The 12,201-nt window shown below is 37.2% G+C and overlaps 1 protein-coding gene across 1 annotated transcript in view; it reads right to left on the reverse strand.

The window, feature by feature from the left end:
* SEMA3C (semaphorin 3C) overlaps positions 1–12,201 on the reverse strand; it is a 117,009-nt gene that overhangs the window by 6,464 nt on the left and 98,344 nt on the right. Inside the window, exons 13-16 of the mRNA XM_053943241.1 lie at positions 9,017–9,105; positions 6,826–6,867; positions 5,382–5,539; positions 2,045–2,112 (exon numbers count right to left, since the gene is read on the reverse strand). Of these exons, the coding sequence (XP_053799216.1) occupies positions 2,045–2,112; positions 5,382–5,539; positions 6,826–6,867; positions 9,017–9,105 (357 nt within the window). The remainder of the gene's footprint in view (positions 1–2,044; positions 2,113–5,381; positions 5,540–6,825; positions 6,868–9,016; positions 9,106–12,201) is intronic.

The following is a 12,201-nucleotide window of genomic DNA, read 5'->3' on the forward strand; positions in this document are numbered from 1 at the left end:
GGAGCAGTGGAAATTAATTGAAATAATATGAGAACTGCAAATACCTAGAGGTCTGCATGTCTAAAATCTGATTCTGTTCTTGCACAGTCCTAAGACTGGCTATACTCAGACTCTACTTATTTCCCATTTTTTTCAGTTTCTTTCATCAACTAATATGTGAAATTGAAATCCATTCTTCTGAAGGAAGGAGACTTTGCCTGGTTCTAGTCCTTCAGCACATTTAGGAAGCTGTACCAAAACCAATTCTAACTTTTAGGAGAATAATGAGGAAATACTTCACATTCAAAATGCATTTCTGTAATGGCTATAAGGGCTAACACAAACATAACAATATTAAACAGACGTGAAACAAAAACATACAAGATTGCTTAGTTCTTGATGATTTATTTTAAAATGTGCCAAAAATGTTAAGTTTATACGTGCTTAGAGGTCTACCATGTTTAAAGACTTGGATTCAGCATTATGGTTCTCTATGAGCTTGGATGATTCCTTGGCTTTGCTTGGCTCTCTGCTCTTTTGTCCTTTAGGTAGATTTCATTTTTTTCCCCAAACACAGTAATTTTGCTATAAATAGCTGTAATTATATTTTGCAAGTGTCTAAATTGCTCTTTCTTTTCATCTTTTTTTTTTCCAGGGAAACAACTGCCATCTACCTACCCTATATCCCACTGCTGCCACCAAAACTTCCTTTACAAAGATGCTAAAATACATGAACCTATAAATACATCCACATTACAAAAGTGTCTGGAAAACAAGAAACCTATTTCACAAGACTGTCAAGGTTGAAACAATTATTCCCCCCTCAGGCCAGAATGCAGACAGTTGACATTCTCACATTTTCTACATGGAAGGAGCAGACACCCACCCTTGGGACAGACAGTGGGTGGAAGGTCTCAGCACATGCCTGCAGGGGAAGACACGTAGCTCAAGTTGCTTCAACATGGATCTCTCAGAGCTCAGGTGTATTCTCTAACACTGGGGTCATCTCTTGGAATTACCTGTTCAATCTCTTCAGCTTCACATAAATGACCTAATACTGACTCATGGGGAAAGGCTCATTTAAGCAGAGGGATCTACATCCAGCTGACTGCTGTGGTCTTTTCTGATCCAGGAGATTCTTCCAACAACCAGTGGAGACTATTTCAGTAGAATTATTATTAACAGAACCTTTCACATGTAACTCTTAAAGCGTTGTTCTTTGATTAGAAAAACATCAATAAAAACATTTACAATCAGCTCTATTACTTGGTCACCAGGTGGTACAGATGAGAACTTACTTCAAAATTCAGGCTCATAATAGAGGTGAAAGGAGCATAATTCTCTGTGTGCCCTTGGTCTGATGGCATACATTGCCACTGCCTAGCTCAGACATGCACGGGGCTGAAGAGAATTGAGCTGCCTTTATATATGTGTTTATTCCTATGACTTTGGGCATATTTGACTGGTGTCCATCTCTCTGGAGAAAGTGCTGGCTGGGAGGGCAAAGCCTTTGCTCCCCTGGCCACCCTCACCATTCCAGGATGACTAAACAGCTGGAAATAAGAGACTCCATAAAGAAATTTGGAATAGTTTTTTTTTTTTTCCTCATGTAAAGGGAGAAGGGAATAACCATAAATCAAAAGACAGGCCAGCCTAGATCCTGCTGTTCGCTCAAAGGTGTGCTCCAAAACTCAGTATGGGATAAAATATTCAGAAAAAATCAGAGGTCCAAAGCTTAAATAAATGAAAAGGCATTAATAAAGACTGAAGGGAAACAGAGGTAGAAAAGTCCTCAAATTAACTTTACCTTTTTCTAGTCAACAGTGTCAGCTTCTCAATTCAAGTATGCTGAACTATGTATTTCCAGGCTCAACATTTTATCATATATGTGCAAGTTTCATATAATTGCAAGGAAAGATGCTAAAACCAAATCAAAACAAAACTCAGACTTGGAAAATAATCATGCTTTTCCAGTAAACCATACTGATAATGTCAGTTATAATGAATCATATAAAGGAAAACCATGTGTGCTTTATATAGCATGAGGATCTCTAAATTACAGTACCTTTCAGGTTGAAACCTCGGCACTGAGTCAGAGGGTTTCCATGTCTCACGTCTTGTCTACGGCTCCTCCTGCAATATTTTGTAAAAACAAAATATTATTCCAAGATAGCTACACTGAAAATAACCACTTTTTTATTTGTGGATTTGTTGTGTTTTGTTTTTTTTTTTACTAGATCAAATGTTAGGGATAGTTCATGAACTACTGTGAGTGTGCTTTACTCTTGGCAAGCCTGTTGGTGTGAAGATACTCTTTAGGTGAAGCATTTCTTGAAGCTTATAAAACAGGTGCAATCTTTGTAGGCAAAGCAGTTTTGCTGTGGAGGTTTAGGGATGGAAGGATGGGAGGTGATACATGAAAGACACCTCTGTTCACTCACAATATTCAGCATTCAAAGCCAAAAGCCCCAGCTGGAACTCTTCATAAAGGCAAGCAGCTAACAATGAGATGCATAAGATTCATACTACTCATATCTGACACATTAGCATAAAATTATGATAAAGGGCATGTTCCCACCTTGATTTTAGCAAGCACTTTATTTTTGGTGCCTGCAGCCACCTTCATAGCAGAGTGACTGAAGTATTTATACAGACTGGTGGAGAGCTAAGATTCTATTCTGTCTTCTACTTGAAGAGATGTGACTATTTCCAAAATACAATAAAACTCATCAAGTATCAGGATACTGCTTAATAGGGAATTTATTATATAATCTGGATAACAGATGTAAAATCATGATTCTGTAGCAAACTGTCTGGAGAGCTTACTGGGAATACTGGCATTTCAGTCCTCCTCAGCTAGCAAGTCAAAGCTCACAGAATTCAGTGCATGAAAAGCTGGTGCGCAATTTTTTTTTTTTTTATTATTAAGATATATTATTTTCATTGCTAAGTATTGGGTAAGGTAGGTCAGCATTTATCAAGTTCAAGAAAAAATGCATTGGTGATAGGTTGTTACAAATGGACACTGTTGGCATATTAAACAGCTGTATTCTGAACCATGCACTAAGCACCCGAGGATCAAAAACCACAAAAAGCCCCTGGAGCTCCAGTACTACTGAGTGAAGGGTGACACAGCTACAGCCACATTATAGCAGGTAGTGCACAAACACAGAGAGAGTGTGCATAATCCCCTGTCACCTGATCCCTCACTGCACCGTTTGAAAAGGAACTATTTGAAAGGTGATGTTTCAAAGGAGTAATTACTGAAATTCCAAGTGTAGTTTTTATGTTTACCATCAAAAATATTTCATTTTATGCCTTGGGGTCTTAACCCTTGTGAACTATTTACATGAGTCAAGGGAGGCCATGAAGAATTTCTGAGTGAATGTCAGAGTTCTTATGCTACCATGAGCTGCTCCACACTGTCAGAGATGACATGCTGCTTGCATTAAGCAGTTCTGAGACTATAAACTTAGCACTTTGATATTTCTTTTTTTTAAAAAAGTGGTAGTTAGAAAATAAAAGCAATACCATAAGGTGTTTTGGGGTAAATTGATGTTGCATGAGGAACTACAGTAATTCACAGGAGACAGAAGTGTCAGAAGAAGCAAATAAGCAAATGAATACAGCAGAAACTACTGTCTAGACAATGGGATTTGGCTCTAATTACCAGTGTTTTCTCCTTCCTAATTTGCCTTGTTAGATAAAGAGACAACTCATTTCCTTCACATATGAAAACCAGATTTTTTTCCATACAGTTAGAGGTGTTTATTTTGGTTTGACATAAGGAGCAAATTGCAAACAAAATATCAGCAGGAAAGCAAGCCCCAGTGGAAATAACCCTGGGTGGGTGTATATAATGGGGATGGCAAACTGGAAACTGCACAGGCTGGGTGTACCTGACTGCTCCTTGTACCTTTTGGCAGCTATGTTACTGTAGGAGTTAGGTAGCCTGAGACTTGGGGATTTTCCTTTTCTTTTCTCCCCCATATTCTGACCTTTGTTCCATGGAAGTAAACAATGAGTTTGCAGACTGGTGGCTGAATATTCTCAGTGAAAGCAGTTAACAACCCCATGTACTCTACCAATTGCTACAGTCTGGACTTTACCTTGTAATCTCTGGTAAGGAATGAGTCAAGAAAACTTTGCAGTAACAAAAACAATTGTCCAGGGGATGACATTATTATCAGCAGATCCAAGCTTTGCCTGGTTCTGTCAACTGTGTCCTTCTAAGAGGGAACAGGAATAAAACCCAGTGACTGTATGTGGCTTTCTGCACCTTCAGCTCAGATACTGAGCACAGTCACAGGTTTAGGTTGGATATCAAGAAAAGTTCTTTATCCAGAAGATGGCTGGGCATTGGAACAGGCTCCCCAGGGAAGTGGTCACAGCACCAAGCCTTGAAGTGTTTGGGTAATGCTTTCAGACACATGGTGTGATTCCTGGAGTGTCCTGTGCAGGGCAGGAATTGCACTCAATGGTCCTGATGGTCCTTTCCTTCTCAGCATATTTCATTATTCTATGATTCTAGAATATGCAGTCTAAACCTCTTCTGGAATAACTTGAGGCTGTTTCCTCTTGTCCTTTTGCTTGTCACCTGAGAGAAGAGTCCAACCGCTGCTGGCTACAGCCTCCTTCCAGGTAGTTGTAGAAAGCATACATCTGAAAGATTTGTCCCCTCTGCAGTAACACTTCATTGTGTATTCTGTAGCTTTGTTTGTATATGAAGTGAAATCTTATTAAGACAAGAGTTCACTACAGCCTTCTGCTATTAAATATTTCCCCTGGGAGGAAGGAAGAGACTCTTGTTTTGCATAAGATTATGAGATGGACTATTAGTTCTGCTGCAAATTAAACAGAAATTGCTTTCCCTGTCTGCTTTAATAAACCTCATGTCAAAAAACCCAAATCCACAGGCATTACATGGAAATCACATTTGCCTAAAATTTTCCTGAAAATAATTCTTCTCACTTAGGAGCAAATGAGGAACAAAAAAATATAAATGATTTTATTCCTCAGACAGCCTGAGATCTTTTGCTGTATTTAGGGCTATCATAATTACATCCATAGTAAGTAATTGAATTTAAATGAAGGGAACAAATGTCTCACTGATTTTGTGTGTGTGAGACAGAAAGATTAATATTTATGATTAAGAACATTTTTTTTCCTTTTCTTTTTTTTCCCATCAATTACTTTAAATATGAAAAGCCAAGCTCTTTACCATACACTCTTGCAGCATACAATCCTAGGTGATTAATAACTCCAAGCACAACAGCTATGGGGGTATTGTTTTGTACATGCTCATGAAAGGAATGACATCCCACTTCTCCATCACATCACAATGCTCAGAACAAAAGCCATCTTCCCTTGCAAACTTCACTGGCACACTTAATACTGCTTACCTTTTCCCTGTGGGATAAAACCTGGAGCAGGAGCTGCCATCCCAGGCGCAGTATGGGTCTCGGGCTAGGCAGCAGTCAGCACAGGCTGTCCCATAAATGTGGCAGCGATGCAAGGAGACCTGGGTGACTCCTTCATCTGAGCTCACATACAACTGTTGCTGCAGGAGAAAATGGGAAGATTTAGTTCACATGTGGAGGAGTTTCACCCAAGACCTGGCTAACACACCCAAAAAGCCTTTCAATTAATTTTGGAATTAACTCAAGACCAAGAGGGGAGCCAAAAATACATCTAAAGTCAAGATGAACAGAAATCTCCCAGGTGAACAGGCATATATTATTTCCACCTTCCTGCTAGAAAGCACCTAGAAACACTGAGGAATGTTAAAGGTTTTTCAGACATTGAGTGTCATTGTTCTGTCCTGGGGCAGACATGCTGACTTAATATTGCTCAGATTTGAGAACTTGGTTCTTATTCAGTGAGGATTATTAGCTCAAGCCTTTGAACTAAGTATTTTCTCTGCACACAGTCACTTTAATAAATATTATGCAGTTCCTAGTTGGATCCTCCAGTGCATACGTTTCCAAGATGTAAAACCTAGAGATTATGTTGAGGCTTACGGCCAGATTCTGATAGCCTTATATACCTGGAAAAATAAGCCAAGAGAACTCTCACAATAAATCACAGTTTTTGCAAGAGAAGTTCAAAGGGAGTAGATCATTACCAAAATCTGGGCCAAAATGACTGCTTTACTCAAAAAACAATTAATAATTCTAAAAAATATAAATGAATATTGAACAAAACCCTTCGAAATTCCTTTGATCTTCTTGCCATAAAAATGAAAAAGCATACTGAAATCGAGTTAGTGAATAATATTTACTTAGTAGTAGCTTTGTAAAATATTGAGCAACATCTTGCTTGCAAATCCATAGAATACACATTTTTAGCTTTTGTGTTAAGCGTTTCAGCAGAAATCCTCTCAGCTGTTTTCATCATTCTTATTGCTATTGTTTATTACTACTAAACAAACATGAACAATTGCACCATGGACCCAACAGCCAACACTGTGCCTTTTTTTACACTGATCAGACAGACTTCCAAGGAAAAATTTCGATTTGGGACTTTAGAGAAAAAGACAGGGAGGGTGAATTTCCTCTCTCAGTATTTTTTTTGATTCCTTAACTGTAAATCAAAACAACAAGAATCCTGACACTTTCAGTTAATTAGAAATTATACTGAAATTATAATGAATAGAAATTGTTTTATTTTAGTGGCTTAGTGGAAGGGCATATAAACAGCTCCTGCAAATGTCAGTCAAGTTTTCTGTACTTGTTATGGAAAATTCACCTATAATTTAGTGTGCTCCACAAGCATTGATATTCTAACATCTAAGTCAATTTGCTTCTCAGTTAATAAGCACTAAGCAGGCATTCCACTTTGCCTTACCTTTTTAGATGAAATCTTCATTGTTGTTATAGGAGAATTACTCTGAAAGACAGAGTTACAAACCATTGTCAAGAACTCTTGTCAAGTCCCAAAACTGATATTTGAAAGTCACCAAAACCTAAGTCATATCTAAGAAAACTATGCATTTTTATATCCTGGAAAGGGAGCACTCACTCCTACTAAGTACTGCTATTTTCGGAACTAAACAAATGACATTTAAACAATCAATGTCTCACAAAATATATTGTTGAAACTCAACCACATTATGATTACACATATATAAAAGGTTTTTGTACACTTATAATTAACCCGCATCTGTGCTATCTCAGAAATAGAGGAGTCATTACTTTAACTTTGGAATAAGAAATGTTTTGTCTTTAATGATGATAAGGAAAAATCAAATAGCTCATGAATAAAATAAAAAAAAATCAAATAGCTCATAAATAAAATAGCTCATGAATATTTACCACATGATCCAGATAAGAATACAAAATCCTTTTCTTACAAATTATCTACAGTGCATACAGTTTGGTTACCATGCAACATATACATTCAGATTGTCAATGACTAGATTCTTTTAAAATGGCATGAGTATACTTGAACATTTCTTTCCCAGAGACAGTACTGTATACTACTGTGTGTCATCATAGCAGTCTATTAATGTCTGTGTCCAAATCAAATATTAAAGAGCTGGAACAGGAATTGTTACTTTTCTTGCCTTAAGTTGTTATGTTCATCCAAACAAGTGATAAAATCAATGGTAATAAAAATGCTCAGCATTTTTTTACGATTCAACATTTGCTCAGTCACAAAGGAAAGCCATAACAGTGGGCTAGGATTAATTGCAGATGACCACAACACAGCAGGGAGGTCAGGACTAGAAAATCTGGCTGTGAATCATGTGAATTGGCAAAGGTTTGGAGAAGTTTAGAGCTGCTTCATGAACTGTTCAGAGTCTGCAGGTCAAATGCAACATTGGACCTGATGCCACATTCTCCTTTCCTTGTTTACTCTGGAAGAGGATCTCTTCTTTGCTACCCTTGATAAAAAAAGCACAGGGCCCATGACTTCATCCCTGCTCTCTTGGAGAGTCTCTAGCATCATGATGCCACACAGATTGTAACAGCAGAAATTATGATATCATGGTTTTTAGTGTTCAGGATAAAAAGGTCTGTGCATAGAGGCCCAGAAGCTAGGCTTAGGCTGAGATTCCTCTCAGCCCACCTATTTTCGTGCTGTATTAATTTATGTTTCAGTAAATGGAATCTGCACTATCTTGGTGAAGAGTGTGTTTTATATAAATATCATTCACACATATCTTTTTTAGCAGGAAGTCTTCAATGAAAGCTAGGAAGACTAGCTATGCCTTTATGAGTATTAACACAGATGCCTTTATGAGTGTTCCTTTTCTTAAGGAAACTGTTAATGCTGCCTCAATAAAGAAGCTTAAATTTTCCTTTTTGTATTCTGTTAATAAAATAGAGAAAAGGCCATGACAAAATCCTTAACTAAGTTTATAGACACATACTACCACTTGCCCCAAGACTACTGTTTAATGAATAGCCCATCCAAATATTTGAAAGGGTTTTTCAACATGAGGATGAACATTTTCTTTAGGTTATTACAACTGTTACATGCCAGAGTGATTGACAGAGCCTATTCCTTTATCTCCCTGTAGTTTTTGTGTTTCTTTTCAGCTTATGTTCTTTTAAACTTGTTGCTTTCTTGACTGCAGAGGCATGTGACTTTGAAGAACAGGAGTTAAGCAAAAACAACACTAATTTGATTTCATTTTGCGACTGAGAACTAGGAAGATCTTCAGATAATCAAAGTACAGAAATCTGAAATTCCAACCATACGCAACAGCCTCTCTAGTGATGCCAATGATAAAAGTCTCCTTCTGGAAGCCATTATAACATGACCTCCTAAAAACCTAATTATCAAAATCCTTCTAGTAAGTATACCAACATAAAAAATAGGCAACTGAAATATAGGAGAAGAAAAGGGCTTCAGCTAGCTCTAGCCTTCATAACAGTCAACGTTTTGTAATCTTCATGCGGTTTTCAAACTGACAGCATGCACAGTTACTTGATCTTTTACCAAATCACAGTTGCCCTTGCCAAAGTCTGTTAGAACAAAGTGTTTGTGTGAACATACACACTGCAAAAACAAAAGAAGGAGAAAGCCAAACCTGAAAAACCTCCATCTCTTCCAAAATGAGTTCTCCACTTGCAGAGAAGTTGGTGGGTAGGACAACAACTTTTTGCACGGTTCCTTGATCTATAGGTGAGAACAAGTGAGACCACATAACACAGAGAGGGAGAAATAAAAAAGCAGATTAACCTTCATTAATTATAAAAGGAAACCATCTAAGCAAGCACTATGACACAGAGAAAGGTAAGAAATGTTCAGTAATTTCTATGGTTTGGAGTCAGTAAGAATGATGAGATGATTCCTTATACAGGAATACTATCACAGTATTATTCTCATATATGAACATAAGTCATGATAAGATTGGAGTTATTACCATTACTGTTACCATTCTATACAAACAGATCAATCAAAATCAGTATATTCTGTTCTGGTACAGACACACAGAGGCAGAATTTATTCTAATGATCTTAAACTAAAACACAATATAAACAGGTAAAAGGGAGCTACTGCAGGATGTGAAATATTCATATCCTATAATAAAATACCAAGATAACTGATGACATGAATGGTAAAACTCCCAAAGAATAACTCCACCTAGAGGTAAACACACTAAGATGAAAGCTTTTTTTAATGAAATTAAAACAATAATCAAGTACATTATATATTGGTAGGAATTAATATTTTGCTCTGTAATATAAAAAGAAAAAGGTAAAGATATTTTAGCTATTGTATCATGGTTTCCCTCTCAAAATACAGTTTCAAGGCTCACAAATCCACTCAGAACAAAAGAGTAAGTAGAAATATGTGGCAATGACAGTGTTTTTGCAGCGTAGATGTGATGAGTGAGACCAAAAGAGAATTTGTGATTAGTTTTCCAAATTTCTTATGTGGAAAGAAAACGTGTGATGAAGAGGTCCATCTGTGAAGGCTCTTACAGGCTGGGACAGCCACTGAAGTATTTGTGATGTGGCAGAAAAGGCAGACTGTGGAATAATCACAAGAATGAGCATTTTAACTTGGAAAAAGCACACAGAATTCCTCTTACATAAAAGACCTAGAAACTAGACTGAGTAGAATATATCTATCTGCTCAGTACTGATTCTGAGGAATGAGAACGCATGGTACAGGTTCTTTTCAGCCTTCAAAAGTTTTAAGAGCAATGTAGAGTTGTGCAGTTGATAGAACATTAGCATAGCACAAAATAGGCAAGTATCTACACTTATTAGGAAATTTCAGTTTCCTGTTTGGTAATTCATAATGAACACAATGTAAGCTGAAAAAGTTCAATTTTATTTTTGCTTTAAGCTCAGTGACTAAATTCTATAGCTAGAGCTGCAGGGTAAGATGATTAGTTTAAGTAATTTACATCTCCTTATTTCACTCAAGGAAGCCAGACACCACCACCACCACCACTACTACTACTACTACTACTACTACTACTGCTACTACTTCTACTACTAGCTGTTGTTGTTGTTGCTATTATTATTACTAAAAAAAAAAAAAAGCTTTAAAGCCAGAATATTAATATTTAATCACTTGAGCACACACAAAGAGCACATTGCAGTATTTTGTCTTAAAAAAAAAAAAAGAAGGAAAAGAGAAACTGAAAGCTGACAAGACTTAAAAATGTGTAGTATCAAGGGTACATACTCAGGGCATGTTAGGCATGAATTTTTCATGAGAATTTCCCACGGAGACATTTATTCTCATTATACAATGGCATGATAAAACAGTTCCTTCTGAAGAAATTTCACTGAAACCAAATCTTGTTATAGCACAGCTGTGGTCTAGCCTGGGTGCCAGTATTAGCTAAGCTATGACAACCTGAGAGAGATTTACTAACTGCCAGGACCCACTGAAGTGTTAAACTGCTGCAGATGCCTCCCTCAGAGGAAAGGAGAAAGGGCTTGTGTGTATTTCTTCTCCTACTTAAGGGAATAACCTGCTCACACATGTACATGGCTTCAGTCCAGTCTACCACTGCTTCTTTGCATTCTTTTATCAATTCTCTCTCTCTAACATTAGACTCTACCTTACAAAATAATCAGAAGTGCAGGAAGGAATTGAAGCCTTTTGTGGTTTTTTTTTGAAGCTGCCTGCAAAGTGTCAAGTACCTGTAACCCTGACATACAGGGCACTAAGCATGTTGACAGTGACCTTACCTGCAAAGGAATGTAAGGCTGCTGAGCCTCTGAAGAACCGGTTTATGTCAATGATCCATTAGCACATACCACACATTTAAAATTCCTGCATTGTCTTGAGTCCTCAAACAGTGCCCCAAACTGAAATCAGAACCTGAGGGGAGATTTTATCCTGGGCATGGGCACAGAAAATACCGATAATGCCTGACGCCAAGTCCTTGTGTCCTAATAACCTCTCCTATTTGTAAAGCAGGTTCCTATCTACCTTTTTGTCACACCCCAGAAGAACACACAGAGTGAAGGACTGTTTACTTTCATATTCAACTCCTTTGACTCAGTATTTTACCATTTGCTTTGACTCAGTATTGTATCATGATGGACAAATCCCTGTAGAAAGGAATGTTCCATTGTTTTAAAGAAGACTTAATACAATGTTTAAAATAAATATTCAAGTAGGCAATAGAAAGCTGCTGATTAAATAAAATTTCTTAAAGCAAGGGATTCTATTAGTCTGTACATATATATCCCTCTCTGTACACCTATATAGAAACACTTCCAATAATACACAGCTTATAGGCTATAGTTCTCCCATTTCTTCTAAAAATAGTCTTGCTATTGTTGCTCAGGCTTTTCATTAATAAATGAAAAGCAAATATTTGTCCCCAAACCCCACTTTTTATTTCTTTCTCAGCAGCTGTCTCCACTATAAACACAAACTTGTATCTGACAAATCAAGTCACTTATATGTGTTCACATAGAAAGCTTATGCTATACTTGAGTTTTATCGAAAATCTCATTTGATTATTTCTGCTAATGGCAAAAAAGTGAACTAAATTCCCTGGGTCAGAGGAAAGGATGAAGCACTGTGCACTGCAGGACACTTATGCAACGCAGTGTCTGAGCTGTTTCTGAGTGCATTTCAGAAGAGCAAATATTTTATCCTGTAAATCAGGCATAAGAGATCATCAAACAAGTGCAAGTGAAATTTTTTCAAGTTTGGTCAATGTATGAAATTAGAAGGTAATCCTCTAAAATTCATAAAAATGAACAATATGGTTTCCTTCGCTATTTACTTGTTCCT

This window comes from Vidua chalybeata, chromosome 5, assembly GCF_026979565.1.
Source record: "Vidua chalybeata isolate OUT-0048 chromosome 5, bVidCha1 merged haplotype, whole genome shotgun sequence".
Classification (NCBI taxonomy): Eukaryota; Metazoa; Chordata; class Aves; order Passeriformes; family Viduidae; genus Vidua; species Vidua chalybeata.